The sequence below is a fragment of the Myotis lucifugus genome, unplaced genomic scaffold (assembly GCF_000147115.1).
Source record: "Myotis lucifugus unplaced genomic scaffold, Myoluc2.0 scaffold_3, whole genome shotgun sequence".
Classification (NCBI taxonomy): domain Eukaryota; kingdom Metazoa; phylum Chordata; class Mammalia; order Chiroptera; family Vespertilionidae; genus Myotis; species Myotis lucifugus.
The window spans coordinates 11,381,939-11,400,819 of record NW_005871051.1 but is presented as its reverse complement, the minus strand read 5'-3'; the positions used below and the strand labels follow the sequence as shown (position 1 = coordinate 11,400,819).

Sequence of the window (18,881 nt, the reverse complement as noted above, 5' to 3'; positions counted from 1 at the left end):
CCCGGGGTAGCTGGAGAAAGAAGACGTTCAGTCAAGTGGCGTCAGGTTGTAAGGTGTAAGTGGCACAGCACACTCTGTGGCATTTCTTTCTTTGTCAGGGTTAGTATTTGCCAGTATTTGCTTTTTGAGCGTACATTTAAACAGCGTGCCCAAACTGTGTATATAATCGGATTCCAATGAAATATTGGACAAAAACACAGCTATTGATTTATTCTCTGAGTTATGGGATCGTGACTGATTTTTCTTTTCTTTCCCATATATGTCATTTTCCAGAGTTCCTATGAGTATTTATTACTTTTAGAACTGGAAAAAAACACTACAAATTATTTTTTAATGCTATACTCCTTATGCATTGTATGTCAATAAACATCTCATTTATTGAAACTTGTATACAATGTAGCCACATTTTAAAAACATTTTTATTGATTTCAGAGAAGAAGGGAGAGGGAGAGATTGAGAGAGAGAGAGAAACATCAATGATGAGAGAGAATCATTGATTGGCTGCCTCTTGCATACCCTACACTGGGGCTCAAGCCCACAACCTGGGCATGTGCCCTGTCTGGGAATCGAACTGTAGCCTCCCGGGTCATAGGTTGATGCTCAGCCACTGAACCACACCGGCTGGGCACAATGTAGGCATTTAATGTTCTCTCTAGGCCAGGGGTCCTCAAACTACGGCCTGCAGGCCACATGAAAATACAAATATTGTATTTGTTCCCGTTTTGTTTTTTATTTCAAAATAAGATATGTGCAGTGTGCATAGGAATTTGTTCATAGTTTTTTTTTAAACTATAGTCTGGCCCTCCAACGGTCTGAGGGACAGTGAACTGGCCCCCTGTTTAAAAAGTTTGAGGACCCCTGCTCTAGGCCTATGAAAATGGGATCCCACCTGTGTTTCTAGCTGTCCTTCTCTGAAAGAGTCCTGAATGCTTCTTACGAGGTCTCCATTGGTACCGTTTCCTTATCGGCTGCTTGTGGCTTATCTGTACTTTACCAATGTGCTAACTTTGTCTTTATGACAAAAACCACCATGAAAAATCATAACCTCTTGAGCCTCATGGTCCAGAAGTGTCATCTTTCCGGGTCAGATCCTCTTGTGGCAGATCCTTCATATTACGTCATTTTAGAAAATTCTCAGTCAGCCACAGCCTTAACCAAAGTGAAGAACATGTGAGAGCCACATTGCTGACCATTCTTGCAATCACCCTTGATTTGAAAAGGACTGGCAGAAACAGTTCATCCTGGGTGTCCTTGGCATTGCATTCTTCTCCATAGTCTCAGCACCCATTCAATTATGATCACAAGCCGTTTAGTCATGGCGGGCGGTGGGTGGGGGGTGAGGGTGGGGGTGGGGGTGGGGGGGGAAGAGCCAGCACTTTTACCAAACAACTTGGGAGAACATGGCAGGCATCTCTGTGTGGGCCGGGCTGTGCTTCTGCCTCTGTGTGGGAGGACTGCTGGATTCATCCTGTTGATTAGCTTTGCCCAATGAGCATGTAGACAGCTGAGCATGTAGACAGCAGATTTCCTTGTCAGACAATAGCAATTCACTGATTCTCCATCCTGTTGCCTTCTGATGCATGCATGGGTTCTTGGGTTTGAGCTTTGATTACCACCCTAACCAATGGACCTCAGCTTCTCAGTCTATTAAATAGAGGAAATAACCCTTTTTACAGAAAGAGTATTCTATACAGAAATAAGGTGAAATATCTATAGATCATCGAGTTGGGCTGAAACCAGTGTATCATCAGTACGTAGTTGGTTGCTGACTGCGTTAATTGGGCTGACGAACCTTTCCCGGGAGGGAGAGACCAGGAGCACCTGGTTGTTGAATGGGTGAGGCCCAGTGGCGTGTGTCATAATTATACGTCAGTTTACAGTTTTTAAAGGCATGTTTGGACAGCTACCTCGTGAATGATCCACAGGTGAAGCAACTTGATATTAGCAACTGTATTGAATACAGGTAGCTGAGTGAGGCACCCGGGGGTTAATGGTTTGCCCGAGGCCACCCAGTGTGTGGTTGGTTGGGCCAGATTTGGAACACAGTCCTAATTAGCTCCCGATTTCCAGTTTTGTGCTGAGGCAAACCACACTGCACCCACACACTGGTTTTACCCAACTCACTTTTGTCAGAGGGAGGTACTCTTTATATTTTGCCTTGTCCAAGTATGTTATTTTTTAACGAATTAATTTCAAAACCAGATGAGGCAAGCTAGTAGAAGGTGTTTACTCATAGATTTGAAATTTGGCATTAGACCCTTGTAGCAAATTTAAGGGCTGTTCATCCTAATACAACATAATAAAATACTGACAAATATGGAAAATATGAAATTCCGGAACAGGTAAGGGTGGTAAACAGAGCCCAAAGGGATGAAGACGTAGAATAGAGATTCTATCGGAGGGTCAGGAAGGCATTGTGCCTGCTCTCAAGTAGCTCGGAGTGCAGGGTGGGGTCAGGAGAGACTGTCGATTGAGTACAATGTGGCAAACCCAGGCTGCTCTGTGAGCCCGAGCAATTTGTAAGGCTCCCAACTAGGACCGAAGCGTGAAGGAGTAAAACCACGAGGTGAGTGTTGGTCAGGAGCTGCCAATTGGAGAGGTGGAGAGGTGGTGAAGGGCCATGACCTTCACTCAGAGGAATAACAGTGCATTCATTCCACCGTGTCAGCTTAGAGCCTTTTTGTGTGTTGGGTACTATTCTACGCACTTGGGATACTTTAGTGAACAAAATAAACATAAACGCCTGTCCTCAAGGAGCTTATGTTTTACTTGGAAGAGAGAAACCCTGAACACTAAGTGGTGTGTTACGTCAGTAAATGAATAGGGGAAAAGGGCCCAGCCAGGTGATTAACATGAGCAGTAGTAGTAAGTCATGTTGACAGTGTCAACCTGGATATGACAAGAATGGTTTTACCTCTCAAAACATAGAGTCCTAGTCCAGTCAGGAGAAAAACATCAAACAAATCCATTGACTAGTAGTCATCAAAACTGTAAGTTCGTCAAAAACAAGGAAGTCTCTTGTCATAGCCAAGAGGAGGCAAAAGAGACATGAGAACTGAAAGTCATGCGGTATTCTGGATGGGATCCTAGAACAGTAAAAAGATAGTAGGGAAAATGGAGGAAATCACAACAAAGTAGGAACTTTAGCTAACAACATGTATCAACACTGGTACATTAATTGTGATAAAATGTACGAGACTAATGTAAGATGTTACATGGAGGAAACTGGATGTGGGGTGTATGGGAATGCACTGTACTATCTTTGCAATAATTCCATAAATCTAAAACTGTTCTAAAATTAAAAGTTTATTTATTTTTTTTTAAAAAAAGGCAGAATAAGGGGAATGATCACTCCAGGGCAGAGATATGTGTTAAAATTTTAAATAGGGTGGTCAGGATAGGCCTCATTGAAAAGGTGACATGAACAATTATTTAAGGAAAGAGTTGGCCATGTTGACATCTGGGGAATAGCCAAGGCAAAGACCCTGAGGTGAGATGTGTCAGCAAGTTTGAGAACCAGCAGGAGGCCAGTGTGGCCAGATGGGAGGGCAGGTGGAGGGCAGAGGGAGTATGAGGTCATAGAGGAAAGATGATGGTGCTGACCGGGCAGCGAGAGGCTTTTTAGGCTCATTGCTCGTGTACCCTGTGCCAAGAACCATGCCACGTATTGCCTTGTTTAATTCTCTCAACTGTCCTAGGAGAGAGGTATTACTAACTTGTTGATTTTGCAAATGAGAAAACTGGGAATAGAAAGGTTAAGTAACTTATTGAAGTCCCCTTCCTCCTGAGCCCCAGAGTTGTCACTGCTGACCTCTGCCGCCTCTTAGGAGGCTGGACTACATTGTCAGGCCACAGGGGTAGAAATTTAATCTCTTTTGTTCACTGTTGTATCATCAATGCTTAGAACACAGTCGCTGCTTCAGAAAACATGTATGGAATGAATGAATCACTGCTACTCTCAGTAACTCTTTTTATCTATTTAATTTGTACTGTGCAAATACAGGCAAAGACTTGGATTTGTCACACTGATCTGTTAATTCATTTATTACACTACTAGAGGCCCGGTGCATGAAAATTTGTGCACTGGGGGGGGTGTCCCTCAGCGTGGCCTGCCCCCTCTCACAGTCCGGGAGCCCTCAGGGGATGTCCTACTGTGGGGAGCGGGCGCAAGGAGCGGGCCTAAGCTGCAGTTTGGCCTCCCTCTGCGGGGGGTGACCGGCCAGCCAGCCGATCAGGGGAAGGCGCCACCCCCATCACCCCACTGCTGCTACCACCGGCCACCACAGCTGCCTGTCCTCGGCCTTTGCAGCCACTGTGGCTTTGTCTGGAAGGATGTCCGGCTGTCTGGTCTAATTAGCATATTATGCTTTTATTATTATAGAAGTACTGATTTGGGGTGGGGCTGTTGTTAAAGCAGTAGTTGTCTTTATTGTTTATTGCTAGAGATAATCCTGATGTGGTGAGAGGGCTGTAAATCAGAGGTACTGACAACAAAGCAAAAAGGAGAAAAAGAAAACCATGTCAAATGATTCTAAAGATAGCCACTCAAAAAATTCATTCATTTGTTCAACAAATATCTATTGAGCTGCAATTTTGTCTGGGGGTCCAAGGGTGAACAAAATAGACAGTTGCTGCCCGAGGGGATGTTGACATTGAAACTGTGATGTGTGTAACTTACGGAAGTACAGGTGCCCTGGAAACCTAAACAAGGACTTTAACTTAGTCTGGGACACCAGAGAACGCCTCCCTGCGGAAGTGATGAGTCCTGATTATTGGTTGCTGTGTGACATACTACTCCCAAACTTTGTGCCACAATTTATCACCCTCATGGTTCTGGGTTAACTGGGCTCGGCTGGAAAAACCTCATTTGGAATCTCCTATGCGTTACAGTTAGATACTGACTGGGGCTGGAATCCTTGGAAAACCCAGTGGGCTCTCATCCAAGACGGTTTCTTCACATGTGTGTCTGGTGCCTGTGCTTTAATATGTGGCCTGTGTCTACTGTCTGTTTCTGTCCTCTATCAAGGCATTTTAATATATATATATATATATATATTATTTCAAAGAGGAAGGCAGAGGGAGAGAGAGATAGAAACATTAATGATGAGAGAGAATCATCAATCAGCTGCCTCCTGCATGCCCTCCACTGGGGATCAAGCCCACAACCCAAGCATGTGCCCTTGACTGGAATCGAACCTGGGACCTTTCAGTCCGCAGGCCGATGCTCTATTCACTGAGCCAAACCAACTAGAGCCATTTTTTTAAAACTTATTTTCTTAGGTGCATCATGATAGACCGAGCCTCTTTAGGACGAGAGGTGTGTCTTATTCATCTTTCCATCTTTAGTGTCTTGATTCTGGTGTGACCTTATTAAGTGATGAAAGGAGGAGAGATGAGTGATTTCCAGGATGCCGTGTTAAACAGCACAGCGTTGAAATGGTTTTAAAGTTGAATTGCTACTACCCTTTCATGAGGATTAAGTGAGGCAATGCGTACAGAAGTGTCCATGGGACCTCTCACTCTCTCTGGACCGCAATGTCTCCTGTGAAAGGTGGGGGTTGAAAGCATGATCTCAAAGGCCTATTGTTAGTTTAGAACATGTGGGATAGAAGTGTTCCCCAACCCAGGATGCTGGCCATCAGTGGCTCTTTGCTTCTCACCAGTCTGTGAATGCTCTTCTCACAAGCAAAGAGCACAAAGGGTATGCTCCTAGATATTTTGATTAGAACAAGGAAGGAAGGAAGGAAGGAAGGAAGGAAGGAAGGAAGGAAGGAAGGAAAGAAGGAAGGAAGGAAAGGGAATTACTTTGAAGGTATTTACTCTCTAGTGTGATTAAAGAACTTGATACTGAATTGTAAGCACTGGGTAAGAAAAGGAGCATCCATAATATACTAGTAATCTTAGATGAATAACTTAGTGCTCTCTGCACCTTGGTGCCTATTGTATAAAATGGGAAACGTATTTTTGTTATTATATTTATTTGAAATTATAGTAAAGAAAGAACTAAAAGCTTTAAGATTTATTATGTATTTCTTTTTTTAGCCTCTCACACAAGATAAAACTGAAAACAAAACCCCACGTTTCAGAATTACAGAAGTAGTGAAACCCTGTTGCATAGTTCAGGGGGCTCCAGTCCTCTTGGAGACATGGGAAGCAAAACCGTGTCTGCAGTTAGAAAAATATTATAACCGCTTTCATCTCGAAACCTTCAATCTGTGCCTTGCTTCATGAGTGATGACAAATAAATATCAAAATATAAAAGTAGACAAATTCACTGTCATTATCGATTTACAAGGTTAACCACAGAGTTCGGTGAACTCCAAACCTCCTTGATACATTTAAAATAAAGGGCTGTAATACTAGTTTTGTTTACATACAGTAAGCAATGTAGATTGGTGTTGATTAAAATGTAACGGTTTAATGACCTAAGTGCTAAAAGTGGTTTTAATTACCATAAAATGGTGCCTTTTTAAAAAAGAAAACACATCTATGTACTTTTGAAGCAGCTTGCAAAGGAGTTGTAATTGCTTAATTTTACCTATTTGTAAGTAGGTGGTGGTGGTGGGGGGAAGCTCTTGCCTTATTGTTGTTGTTTTTTGGCAAAAATACAAAGGTATATGTGGCTATTGAGTACATGAAATGTGGCTAGTTTGATTGAGGCACTTTATTTGATTTTAATAAACTGAAATAGCCATGTATGGCCAGTGCCTACTATAGAAGACAGCCTCACTGTCAAGGTCTGCTCTAATTTGCCCTGGTCCTGGAGGTCTGCGGTTTCCCAGAGAGAGTGAGTTAGTGCTAGGATTCATTCTGCTCAGCCCAGAGGCTGGCCCTGTCCTCCCAGGCCAGTCCTCACAGCCTCCTTCCAGGAGGACTGGAGGAATTCTGAAGTCCAGAGTCATCATTAGGTACTACATAACCTAAACCTAGGAAGCACAGCGCAGGGACATTCAGGTTTAATGAAAGGACAGATTCTCCCTCTCTACTTCCCTCTTGTGCCTTTAAACCTAACAAATTATCAGTGCTTTCAAGGTTTGTCAAAGGACTCATGCATTTATGACTTGCAGACTGATTACCATAGAGGCCCAGTCAGAGAATTCCTAGTCTTTTTTGCTTACTATTTTAGGTCAACATATCACAGAGATTTGCCAGGGCAGTCTTTTCACAATTGCTCTCAAAGGCTTCTCTGTGTGAGTAAAAGCTATTGACCTTAATTCCCCTTATCAGGAGTTCCACTCTGCTCTGTGTAAGTTCTAATACAAAGCGGCGAGTGATGTGGGACTTGACAGTGGACCTTCTGTGTAGATGTTGTGCACCTTTGGGCGGGAAAGATGGGGAAGTAATTGGGCAGATTTGTATACTACAGAATACAGTGAACTGTGTGTCAACGTTGTCCTTTTTTTTATTTTCTTCCAGGTAATGGAAGATTGCCATGGCACTGCTTTGACAAGCACTTCCTGTTGTCTTTACAGAGATCTCACTGAAGAATAATCCCAAAGGAACATTCTCCTGGCACCTTTGTTATTGGCCATTCTCAGCTTTTAGTGACTGGGAAAACACCAACCACCCTTATGCTTGGCCTGTTCCAGGCAGCGAATGAGGTTCCTTCCAGTGGTCCCCAGAACTCTGTTGCCCAGAGCATCTCTGTTGGGCAAATGCTCATGAAGCCGTTTCCTGAGCCAGCGTGGGAGGCAGAGGCCTCTTAGAGCCTGCAACATGGAAGCTTTGGAAGTGGATGATATCAGCCCGGCCCTGGAGGTTACTGAGGATTTCTTCAGTACTTTTGACAGCAAACTAGAGAAGGCTGTTCAGCAAGCAGAGGTTTATGGGGTCCAGGAAGTCCCTGAACTGGTGGGGCACGAGGTACTCAGTAACATAACAGACAATGGTGCTATCAGAAGTGTTGCCTCCCTAGGCGAGGGGGGCATGCTTTGGGACCACTGTCAGACCCGGTTCTTAGAAACCAAAGTTCAAAATGTCTTCCCCACCAAAGAACAGTTTATGGTCCAGAAAGGGACGGCCCCAGATAATCTCTCCTGGATGGAACAAAAGGAAGCATCAACCTTTAATTTTTTCAACATCTGTCAGCGTCGGAGGGACAGACCTCGTTCTGTGAATGACTTGTTGGATGAGACCACTACCTTTAAGCCAGGGCATGCTCGATCAAGGTCAGATGTTACCCAGGTGGACTGGAGGGTGAGCCTCAAGACCACGCCTTTGCAGCAGCAGCCGCAACAACCATCTCTTCAGGGTCCTCCCTTCACCAGGCCGTCCTTCCTGTCGCCCTCACCAAATAAGATAGAAGATGCTCAAGGAAACACTGGTATGTTTTTATATCTGATTGCTGTTGAACAACTGCTGATTTTCCTTTGTGTCTTTTACATTTGCTCCGGAGAATCTTATTCTCCAGTATCCATGCCTGGCTATGCTTACTTAAGCTTCCTCTTCCATTTACGTTCACACTTTATCCTACTTCCAGTCTATAGTCTTATCTTCATGGAGGGGACTGAGCGAAAGGACAACTCTGGTGAATTCTTCCTTTCTAGTCTTGTATGTGAGAATCAGAGCTCTCATAGTGATTGTAGCATTTTTCCTTTGAACATTGTATGATACTGTTTCTTCACTTCAGGAGATGTTCATCAGATCACACATTGGGTGCAGCCTTGTGCTATGAAAGGGTTAAAGGTGTGTGAAGACGCAATCCCTGCCTTAAAGAACTTCTCCTTAAGCTGAGGGGATCAGACACAAAGACTCAAGAAGGCACCCAGTAGTGAGAGAAAGTAGATGGTCAACTGGAATGTTTCCGAGGGAACTTCTGTTTTCCTCTCTATTGGGATTCTTTGGATGAGTGAGCGACAGCGACTGAAAGAGCATGGAGAAAGGAGAAAACTCCCCAGGCTGGGCTTGTCAGGAAGGGCTTGTGAGAGGCATGGAACTTGAGCTGGACCTTGAAGGACACGAAGATGCAGAAAGGGTCTCAGTAGAGGACACCTGGTCAGGATTATGGTATGAGAAAGGGGAAGAGATGGGAGGTGCAGAGATATCAAGTCAACTCTTGTGAGAGGAGCAAATGGTCCCATGGCGGACAGAGGGAGGAAAAGGTTGGAGAGGTGTGTTAAGACCTCATAGTGTAGAACCTTGAATTTATTTTTTCCCCATACTTTATACACATACATGCACTCATATACTGTATATAAATGTAGTCATGTACTCACACATGAATTTCCTCTTCTGTGAGACATGGTAAACCATCTCTCTGTTTCCCTCAGCATTTTCTCTCAAGATAACCTCTTTTGTATAGGATATCCTTTTTTTTTTTTTAACTGATGATTCTTCAGTTACCCTGCTTAACTCTTAATTTAGATTGAGCTGCTCAATTAACTGGGGAGACTAATTTATCTACTTACCTGCTATTTTAGTGTTACTTCAATCCTCTACCATTGCTTGGTATTCCGTTGGTACATTTAACATTATAATAATAAAACTTAGTTTATAAGTGCAACTTGAGGCAAGGATATAATTTAGTGTCTGTTAAGGAAAGGCAGCATTCCTGTCTGTAAGGTGCTGCCTTTATTTTTATATCCAGTTCAAATCCATCCTTTTTAAATACTTTTCTCCACTCAAATTTATGACTTGTGATTTCTCCTACTTTCACCAGTCCTCCGTAACATCTAGCCAAGGGTGGAGACCATCGGAGTAAGAAGAAAACGACATTGTAAAGCACAGCATGTGGTAACTGATTAGACATTAGGGACAAACAAGTTTCTGGGACCCTAGTGCCTGGAGAATGAGAGCTCTGCGTTGAGTCCAAGTACAAACAGGTGTGCTCCTTGATTAGCAGTCAGCCTCTGTTGTTTTTGGTTTCTTAGAGTTCACATAGATTTTTATGACTATATCATCATAACCATTCTAAATCCCTGGTACAACCAAAGTTAAAAGGTGTCATATTTCCAGTTTTATTTTTCCTATCCTGTTCGGATTGTAAATGCAAGAACCAGAACTTCTTTAGATTCTTTCTTTAGTATATTATGATTTTTTTTAATTCTCAATTTTAAAAAGTTGAGTATTAAATGATGTTGAAATATATGTACTGAATGGTGTTCTGAAAAATTAACTGTAACAAATGGCCTTTGCAGATATTGATATAACCTAACCTGGCCACCTTTGTGTTATCCATGAGATAGCAGAGAGTCGCAAAGTTGGGCAAATTCTGATGCTTTTTTTTTCTGGCATTGGAAGAGCAAGCAGGCTAAGTCATGTTTTTATTACTAACCTGGTAAAGGGCAGGGGTGAGCAGTGAGTGCCCACGGCCACAGAGGAGTTCTGGGTAGGCTGCCAACTGCAGTTCTCACCTTTGGGAGGGGTATGCCAACATTCAGGTGCATTCTAGTCAAATCAGCCAAGATCTTTGAGTTGTTTACTTTAAATAATATATTTTTTATTTATTTCAGGGGGAGAGAGAGAGAGAGAGAGAGAGAGAGAGAGAGAGAGACATCAATGATGAGAATCATTAATAGGCTGCCTCCTGCATGCCCCACTCTGGGGATTGAGCCTGCAACACGGGCATGTACCCTGACTGGGAATTAAACCATAACTTCCTGGTTCCTAGGTCGACACTCAACCATTGAGCCACGCCGGCTGGGCTGAGTTTACTTTAAAACCTTTGAAATTAGTGATCCAAACTGAAGAAAGGCTTACTGTTTCTCCTGAAAGAATATGCCAAAAGCAGAGGAAGGGGTGTAGATCTTGGCTAGCGCTGGACATTTGGGGTCAGGCCAGACCTCTTCCGTGCGCTCCAGACGTGCACATCCGGCTGACTGGTGAGCACATCTGCTGGAATGTCTCACGGGCACTTTAAATTCAGAGTGACCAAAAGCGACCCATCGCCCTCCCATCTCCTACTCCTGCTGGTCTAACAATTAACCAGGTTAATGAGAGGCTGGGGCTCTTAGAAGAAATAAAATTTAGTCAAATTGGTTTTCTTAGATGAGGTCAACTTGATTTTGTGTCTAGCTGTGTCACTCTCTTACCTAAGGGCTTTATTACTACAAAATTGTATGTTTTCTCCAGTTAATTTTTTTTTCTGGCTCCTAGTCTGAGCTCACCTTGAGTAGCTTAAAGACTTACAAGGAATGGTTCTACTCCTCCTCCCCTTCATTCTTTTTTGCCCAACCCCCCTTATTCCCTCTTTTTCCTTTCATAGCAACAACCCCAAGGATCTTCATTAGGTAGGACTGCTGCATCTTCTGCCTCATTTATTGACGAATAACTGGGCTTTTGAGCCTTCCTGAGGATAACTGCTACTTTGGGTATAAAGCAGGGGTCCTCAAACTTTTTAAACAGGGGGCCAGTTCACTGTCCCTCAGACCGTTGGAGGGCCGGACTATAGTTTAAAAAAAAACTATGAACAAATTCCTATGCACACTGCACATATCTTATCTTATTTTGAAGTAAAAAAACAAAACGGGAACAAATACAATATTTGTATTTGCATGTGGCCCGCGGGCGGTAGTTTGAGGACCCCTGGTATAAAGCAAATCGGGTTCTGGCATAATGAGGGCAGTGGGTAGGTGGGGTGTAACATTAGCTATTTTGTTAATGGGCAGGCCTGTCTGAAGAAAGCCTTCTAGTCAAACAAGATATTGGTTAAAAACACTGACTCTAAACCTACGCTATTAGAGTTTCACTCCTTGTTATAGTACTTACTAGCTCTTAAAAGAGGTTACTTAAGCTCTCTGTCTTTATAATTATATTTTGTCATAAAGCACGGAAAAGTGGTAGTATTCACCTCAGTTTCTTGTGAGCATTAAATGGGTTAAGACATCTAAAAGTACTTCTCCTGCCCTAGCCAGTTTGCTCAGTGGATAGAGCATCAGCCTGCGGACTGAAGGGTCCCAGGTTTGATTCCAGTGAAGGGCATGCAACTGGGTTGCAGGTTCCCTGGTCAAGGTCAAGGGCATGTACCTCGGTTGCAGGCTCCTCCTCAGCCCGGGCCCTGGTTGGGGTTCATGCAGGAGGCAACCAGTTGATGTGTTTCTCTCACATCACTATTTCTCTCTGTCTTTCCTTCTCTCTTCTACTCTCTCTAAAAATCAATGGAGAAATACCCTCAGGTAAGGATTAAAAAAAAATAAATAATAAATAAATAAATATAAAAGTACTTCTTAGAACCATGTTTGGCACATAGTAAACACTTAATGTTTTAAAGGTTTAGTAATATTGATTTTGCTATTAATAGAATTTGAAACTCATCAGTGAGAATCAAGGTGACATTACCAATCACTCCTCGTTTTCCCTGGCAGTCGATTTCATAAAATGTCCCCACAGTAAATATTTCTTGAATTGGCCTGCTTGAAGTGTACCTTTTCACAGCAATGAACTGGTTTGTTAACGGGAAATGGACCATTCATTCCCTTTCTCATACTGACGTGTGACCAACTGTTTGCTATCTTCTACACCAGAGTTTATGATTCCTGAGGAAGGGATGGTCTCTTGCTCATTGTTTTACCCTCAGTACCTAAAATAGGGCTCTCGAAATAGTATTGCTCAAACACGCTTTCAGTCTCACAGCTAGGAAACAAGGGCACCTCGATTTGAACCCAGGTAGTCTTCCCCCAGAGCCTATGCTCTTGACACTAAGCTAGGCTGTATCCTTACTTTGCAACCTTCCACTTCGAAAGCGTTATTGGCAGTCAATCTCTGTGGGGGTAGAGGGCGGGAAGTAGTGTGGAAGAAACAGACCTGGATAATGTTCATCGAACTAAAATTAGATCATTGGTTAGGAAAAACTGAGACGCACCAAAGCAGTCTAGCTGAAAGCATGGATTGTTTTCTGCATTTAACATATTTGCTAAAATACATGGACAGTCAGAGCCGGTCACAGTTCTTTAGGAGACCAATGAATCTGCAAAAGGAAGACTGTAACTTTGTCTTTCACTTTCTTGAATGTTAGCTATGCAGAGAGCTTAAGTGAACGACTCCCGTGGGTTTGTAACCATGGAAAGATGGCTGTGGTTTTGCCCCATCTTTGGCAGCTTTTTTTAGTCTTACTTAGAAGCATGCAGATACATTCTAGAGACTGCATTGCCTCAGGCAGAGACAGACCTAGGACAGACTTCTTAAGATGGAACGTTGCCTGTGCTGACGGATAAAGGATATTCCTAGTGGGTCCTACCAGGTTGAAGGTGTGTGGCTTGCCTCCAACCTGGTTAGCACTGTCTGCACTACCTGGGGTTTGGATAGTAGTGTCAACACAATTAGCTTATAGGTTCATAGGAAGGAATAGATCTAAGGTGAAATGGCAACAGAAGTAGTTATTTCTAAAGAATCCAAGGCAGTGGTGGAGGCCAGAGCTTCCTCTCCTTGCTGCCATCCCAGTGTCTGCCATGCCCGGGCAGCGGGAGTGAGGTCTGACTGGGAACTAGCCCTGAGGGAAGGGCTCATGTCTAGTCTTAGCCCTAACCTTAGCTCTGTACAAACATGCTCTCGACAAGTGTACATACTTGTCCTGTTAGTCCTTTGCATCACTGCCATCTTGTTTTTGTTCACTGACTAATGGTTCAGCCGGATGCACCAGGGAATTTCCTGTAGGATGAAGAAGACGGGGTACTGGCATTATAGAATTACAATCCCACTATAAACATATGTTAAGTTAGGAACATAAAAGGTCCTATGAACATGTGGACATTAGCTGTGTTACCACTATGAAAAATAGGTTATTTTATACCTCGAAGTGTGTACACTGAGCAGAGGAGGTAAGGCTTCATGGGAAGAACACTCAACTGGGACACAAATGTATAGTATCCTAACTCGCCAGGTTTGGAAAAATCACTTGTCTCTTGCCTTTGATTTATAAACTCAGTGAAGCAGGTTAAATTATTTCTACAGTCCTTCCCAACTCTAAAATGACATCATTCTCGGATGTACTTGAACTGACCCTGACTCATGGTTGTGTGGGAGCTAATTACTGTAGTCAGCTCGGTGATGGAAATATAGGTATGCTTGAAGTTATTCAACACAGAGAGATTTGTGTGTGCCTGGTAACTCTACTTCTGGATGAACTGCTGTTGTGCTTTTTAAAATCAAAATATTTTTAAAGACATTCATTGCATTAGCTATGAAGCTCTGAAACTCCACAGACTGCCGGAATCTGACTTACTTTCCCTCCCTGACTGTGTTCACGTTTTCATCTGCTTGGCAAGGGCAGTGGTCAGCTGGGCTTTTGTTTCAGGCGGATTCACTCTCTGGTGACCTGGTACCATTCCTGTGCCTGTATTTTCTGTTCTCAGTGCTTTAGGAGAAGGTCTCAAGCAGAGATTTTCTTTAGGGCTAGAAAAACCATGCAGTCTGGTTTCTTTATCCTGAGTTTTATGTTACTCTGTTTCGATTCCCTTTTCCCCCATCTTTCACTTAGGGGGAAAAAAAGCCAAATTTGGAACTTATACTAAAATGACTGCTTTTTCAATTATGATGTTTCTAAAAGCCTCGGAGCCAGTAGAGGTGGGAATATTCCTGCAGGCTTAGAACAAGTGAGGTCACCAGGACATGGTCTCTTGCTGAATTTATGATTCACCCTTCAGCAAGATTAGTCAGTACAAAGAAGTTGCTAAAATAGGTCAAAGAAAGTTGATTTTTATATGGTTGTATAGTTTCCATTGGTTACATTATTGAATGTTGGCCGGTGGCAGCTATTCGGAAACCCACCGTGCCTCATCGACAGCCGCATTCTGATTCCTAACATTTCTATATGGGAACTCTGAAAATGAAGTGTCTGACGTTTTTGTGGCTGCTCTGTTAATGTATTTTATCTCTCTTGGCTAAGAAGAACTATAGTTACTAATTTGACAAACTGCTGAAGTTACCTTTTAAAAACATAAATCTTTTCAGGCCACTCAGTTCTCAAAGTTGAATCATGCTTCTCTATTTTTTTTCTAAAATCAAGTATGAATTTTATAAAGCATCCAGATATATTTCTAACTTTATCGCCCACGCCCACACCGTTCTTCAGCCCATCTATGTGCCCTTTTTTTGAATGTGCCATGTGCTTTCAAGCTCCTGGGCCTTTGCTCATGCTGTCTCTTCATCCCAGAATACTTTTCCTGCCTTTTTTCATTTTCAAAATCCTCCATTATCTTCCAAGGGCCAATTCAAATGCCACATCCTCCCTGAGACCTTTCCATATTTTTTCTCAATTAAAATTCTCTTTTTTCTTTCACCTTATGTTTCTACAGCACATTTTATGCTGCTTTCATTATAAGTAATTGCTTGAACATCCATCTCCCACACTAGGTTGGAAGTTCTTTGATGCTATGAACCACATTATAGAAAACGTTGTATTGTGCCAATATGAGCATATGCAAGGTGTCTGGTTTAATTTTATGTATTGGTGCTTAGAAAATCAGGACAGTAGTTTTTTCCCCCAAAATGGAAATGGCCTCTCTTTCTATTTTCCTTACCTATAGTTTGAGTCAAGTTGAATGAAGTTTGTTATTATTTATACTATTATTTAAGAGTGCTAAGACTTGTTCATAATTTATCTTATTTAATATATTTTTAAAAAATATATATTCATTGATTTCAGAGAGGAAGGAGGAGGAAGAGAGAGAGAGAGATAGAAACATCAATGATGAGAGAGAATCATTGATCAGCTGCCTCCCGCATGCCCCCTACTGGGGATCGAGCTGGCAACCTGAGCATGTGCCCTTGACCAGAGTCAAACCTGGACCCTTCAGTCGCAGGCCGACATTTTATCCACTGAGCCAAACCAGCTAGGGTTATCTTATTTAGTAGTCATAATAGTTTAATATGATAGGTGATATAGTTCTGATTTTTAAAATGAGGAAGCGGAGCCTTAGAGAAGTTGACCTCACACCAGGCCATACAGCTAGGGCAGTGATGGCGAACCTTTTGAGCTCGGCATGTCAGCATTTTGAAAAACCCTAACTTAACTCTGGTGCCGTGTCACATATAGAAATTTTTTGATATTTGCAACCATAGTAAAACAAAGATTTATATTTTTGATATTTATTTTATATATTTAAATGCCATTTAACAAAGAAAAAGCAACCAAAAAAATGAGTTCGCGTGTCACCTCTGACATGCGTGTCATAGGTTCGCCATCACTGAGCTAGGGGCTAGCATCCCAAGCCAGGCCAGACATTGGAGGCCACACATAACCATTCAATAATACTCTCTGTCAAGCCCGAGGAAGTTTAGGACTTATTTTTCTCACCACAAATAAAACACAATTTGATCCAGATTGAAAGTCTGGATTTTGGAGTTCCACTCTCAACTTGCACTCTTTGTGGTATAACCTTGGCCAAGTCATTTTTCTTCCTGGAATCTCTTCCCAAATCTGTTAAATTGGTTAGGATGTTTTCAGAAGCAAGTAATATCATACTCAATAAAAGTGGCAGAAATAGTAAGGCCACGTACCATATTCTATTTTCATCTATCTAACAGATGGCGATTGAACACTTAGTGAATGTCAAGCACTATATGCAATAAATACTTAAGAAGTTCATGTGTAGGTAGTCCCACGGTCATCAAGGATCCAGGCACTTTTCATCGTTTTGCTATGCTGTCCTCAGTGTATTGGTGATGTCTCTTCTCCCCCCTCACTCCCCCCTACAAGATGGCTGTAGCAGTCCAAAGGATCGTTGTCTTACATATCAACAGCCAAAGTCAGGAAGGGGAAGCAGGGCACCTCCTCTGGGTCTGTTTCCAATCACACCTTCTCAGTAGCCAGAGCTGGGTCACATGCCCACACCTAAAGTAATCTCTGGCAAAAGAAAACAGAATTACTGTGATTTGGATTAAACAAATCATGATTCTTTTCATGGGGCTGGGGAGAGACCATCTCCTCTAAGCATATGCCACCATACCTGAACAAAATAGGGTTCTGTTGGTAAAGAAGTTGGGGGAGAGACCTAGCCAATGGGGCAAGCAAATGACAGTTTCTGCCTCTGATGGGGATAGACTAAATACATTTCTGTGATTCTGTATGATACCCAAGATATAGTAATGACAAGCATTTATATTAAAATCTGCTGGCCTAAGTATAGGAGATTCTTTTATACTTAATTTCTATAGATTAGAGGTAAAGAGTAGAAAGCTTACTATGGCAATGACGGAGCATAGTTTGAAAGTTGATGTTTGGAATTTTCTGGGTCAAAAGTTCTATTAAGATGAGAGATTACCCTTGTCACAGAAGGCAGAAAGCCTCTTTTAAGAAGTTGGTTGGGTGTGTAATCTCAAGGCTCACACTTGAGAAGTGAAATTGGCCGGGACTCTATTGACTTATGCTCTATCCCTGCTGCCCATAGCAAAGAACTTAGATGGAAAAGATTCCTATTGATGTATCTAGCTAACATGTAGCAGGTATTCTATGGGTCTATTTCTATGAGAGTCTACACAGATAATATCTCTTTCCCTAGGTTTATTATGAAGGGAGAAAAAAATGGGATATTATTTTTTATCAGTAAAGAAAGGTATCCAGAGTAGCTCACAGGATAGATAGTTCTTGAGCCTAGTTCATTTCTACCAGAATAAGTTTAACAAGTATCTGTAAGCACCACGGTGGCCAGCACTTTACGATGGCCCGTGGACCATATTTAAAATGTACAAAACAAAACCCCCTTTTGGGTCCTGTAGCATCACTCTCTTCATGTTCTTTGCTATGGTCATTTGTGGCAGTGTCATGGTTAATATGGATCCTGTTCATTTCACTTCTCTCGTGCCTCTAATGAGGAGAACAAAGACCTGAAATTAGTTTTAAAAAATTTTCTCTAGTTTCTGGCTTAAACACAGTTGAATATTATAACATGATACAAATAGACTTGGAATGCTGTGTTTTGCTAACCAGGACTGTAAAGAGAGTTGATTGTGATGGAGAATGTCAGAGAAGTCTTCACTGGGGAAAGGAAGTTTCAGCTGAGCTGGGAGGGTTGAGCACAAAGTCACAGTCGAGATGACACAGCACGTGTGTGGGGTGGCCGGGAGGCTAATCTGGAACAAGTCTGCATTTGGGAGAGTACAGTAGTAGGCTGAGATTATGGAGTTCCTTCAAAGCCAGACAGTTAGACTTAATGTGATAGGTTTGGCAAGAAGCACTTGAAAATTACTTGAGAGTCAAGATTAAAGGGTAATTATAAGAAGTCTGGAAGTCTCAGGGTTGAGGGGTAGTGTGTGTCGGGGAGAGTAGCAGGGAACCTTCTTTCTTATAGGTTTTGTGCCCATGTAAAGGGACATCAATTAGACTAACACTCTTGCCTCTGTCCCTCCTTCGCGCCCTTCACCCCTGGGAGGTGTGACTTAAGGGCGGACATAGGAGGACACAGGCATTTAGAACTGGCCTCTCTCACAGGAGGACTAATTCTGGTTGCTCCTCCATAAGAGCTCCTCCATTGTCCCCCAGGAGGAGGAAGCCGAGGGCAGTAACTGCTGCTTGTGACTCAGAGGTAAGTCTGTATAATCCTGGGGTTCAGTTTGTTAGGAGGACCCCCAAGCGGTGTCTTCCAACTGGCTGATGTTTTGGTTTCCACGAGCCTGTCTACCCTCTGTTAACCTCAGTTGGTTTGCAATTTGGGTGAGGAACAGGGATGCTATTGATTGGCTCTCCTTAGCCCCCAATAGTACATGGGACGGATATGTAGGTGAAAAGAATGGAAGGGGGTGGAAGCCAGTGAGAAGTCTCTGCCAGTCATCATGACGTGAGGCGATGATGACTCAAATTAGGGTGACTGGCAAAAGAGAAAGTGGGACTTGTGAAAAGAAAAAGAAGGGCTCTAATTGGGCTATGAACAGAATAGTTCTTTGTACGTACATTTAACAAATATTTATGGAGCCAACCACTGGGTATACAGGGGTGAGAGAGACATCCA

The 18,881-nt window shown here is 42.6% G+C and overlaps 1 protein-coding gene across 6 annotated transcripts in view; it reads left to right on the top strand.

Moving 5' to 3' along the window:
* The window catches only part of PLEKHM3 (pleckstrin homology domain containing M3), a 164,968-nt gene that overhangs the window by 13,459 nt on the left and 132,628 nt on the right, over positions 1-18,881 (top strand). For 5 of the 6 annotated variants that reach the window (XM_023760706.1, XM_006082453.3, XM_023760703.1 and 2 more), the window contains one exon: positions 7,417-8,323. In XM_023760706.1, the coding sequence (XP_023616474.1) occupies positions 7,717-8,323 (607 nt within the window). In that variant the 5' untranslated portion in view covers positions 7,417-7,716. The remainder of the gene's footprint in view (positions 1-7,416; positions 8,324-18,881) is intronic. The other variant, XM_023760710.1, reaches the window with a different exon arrangement.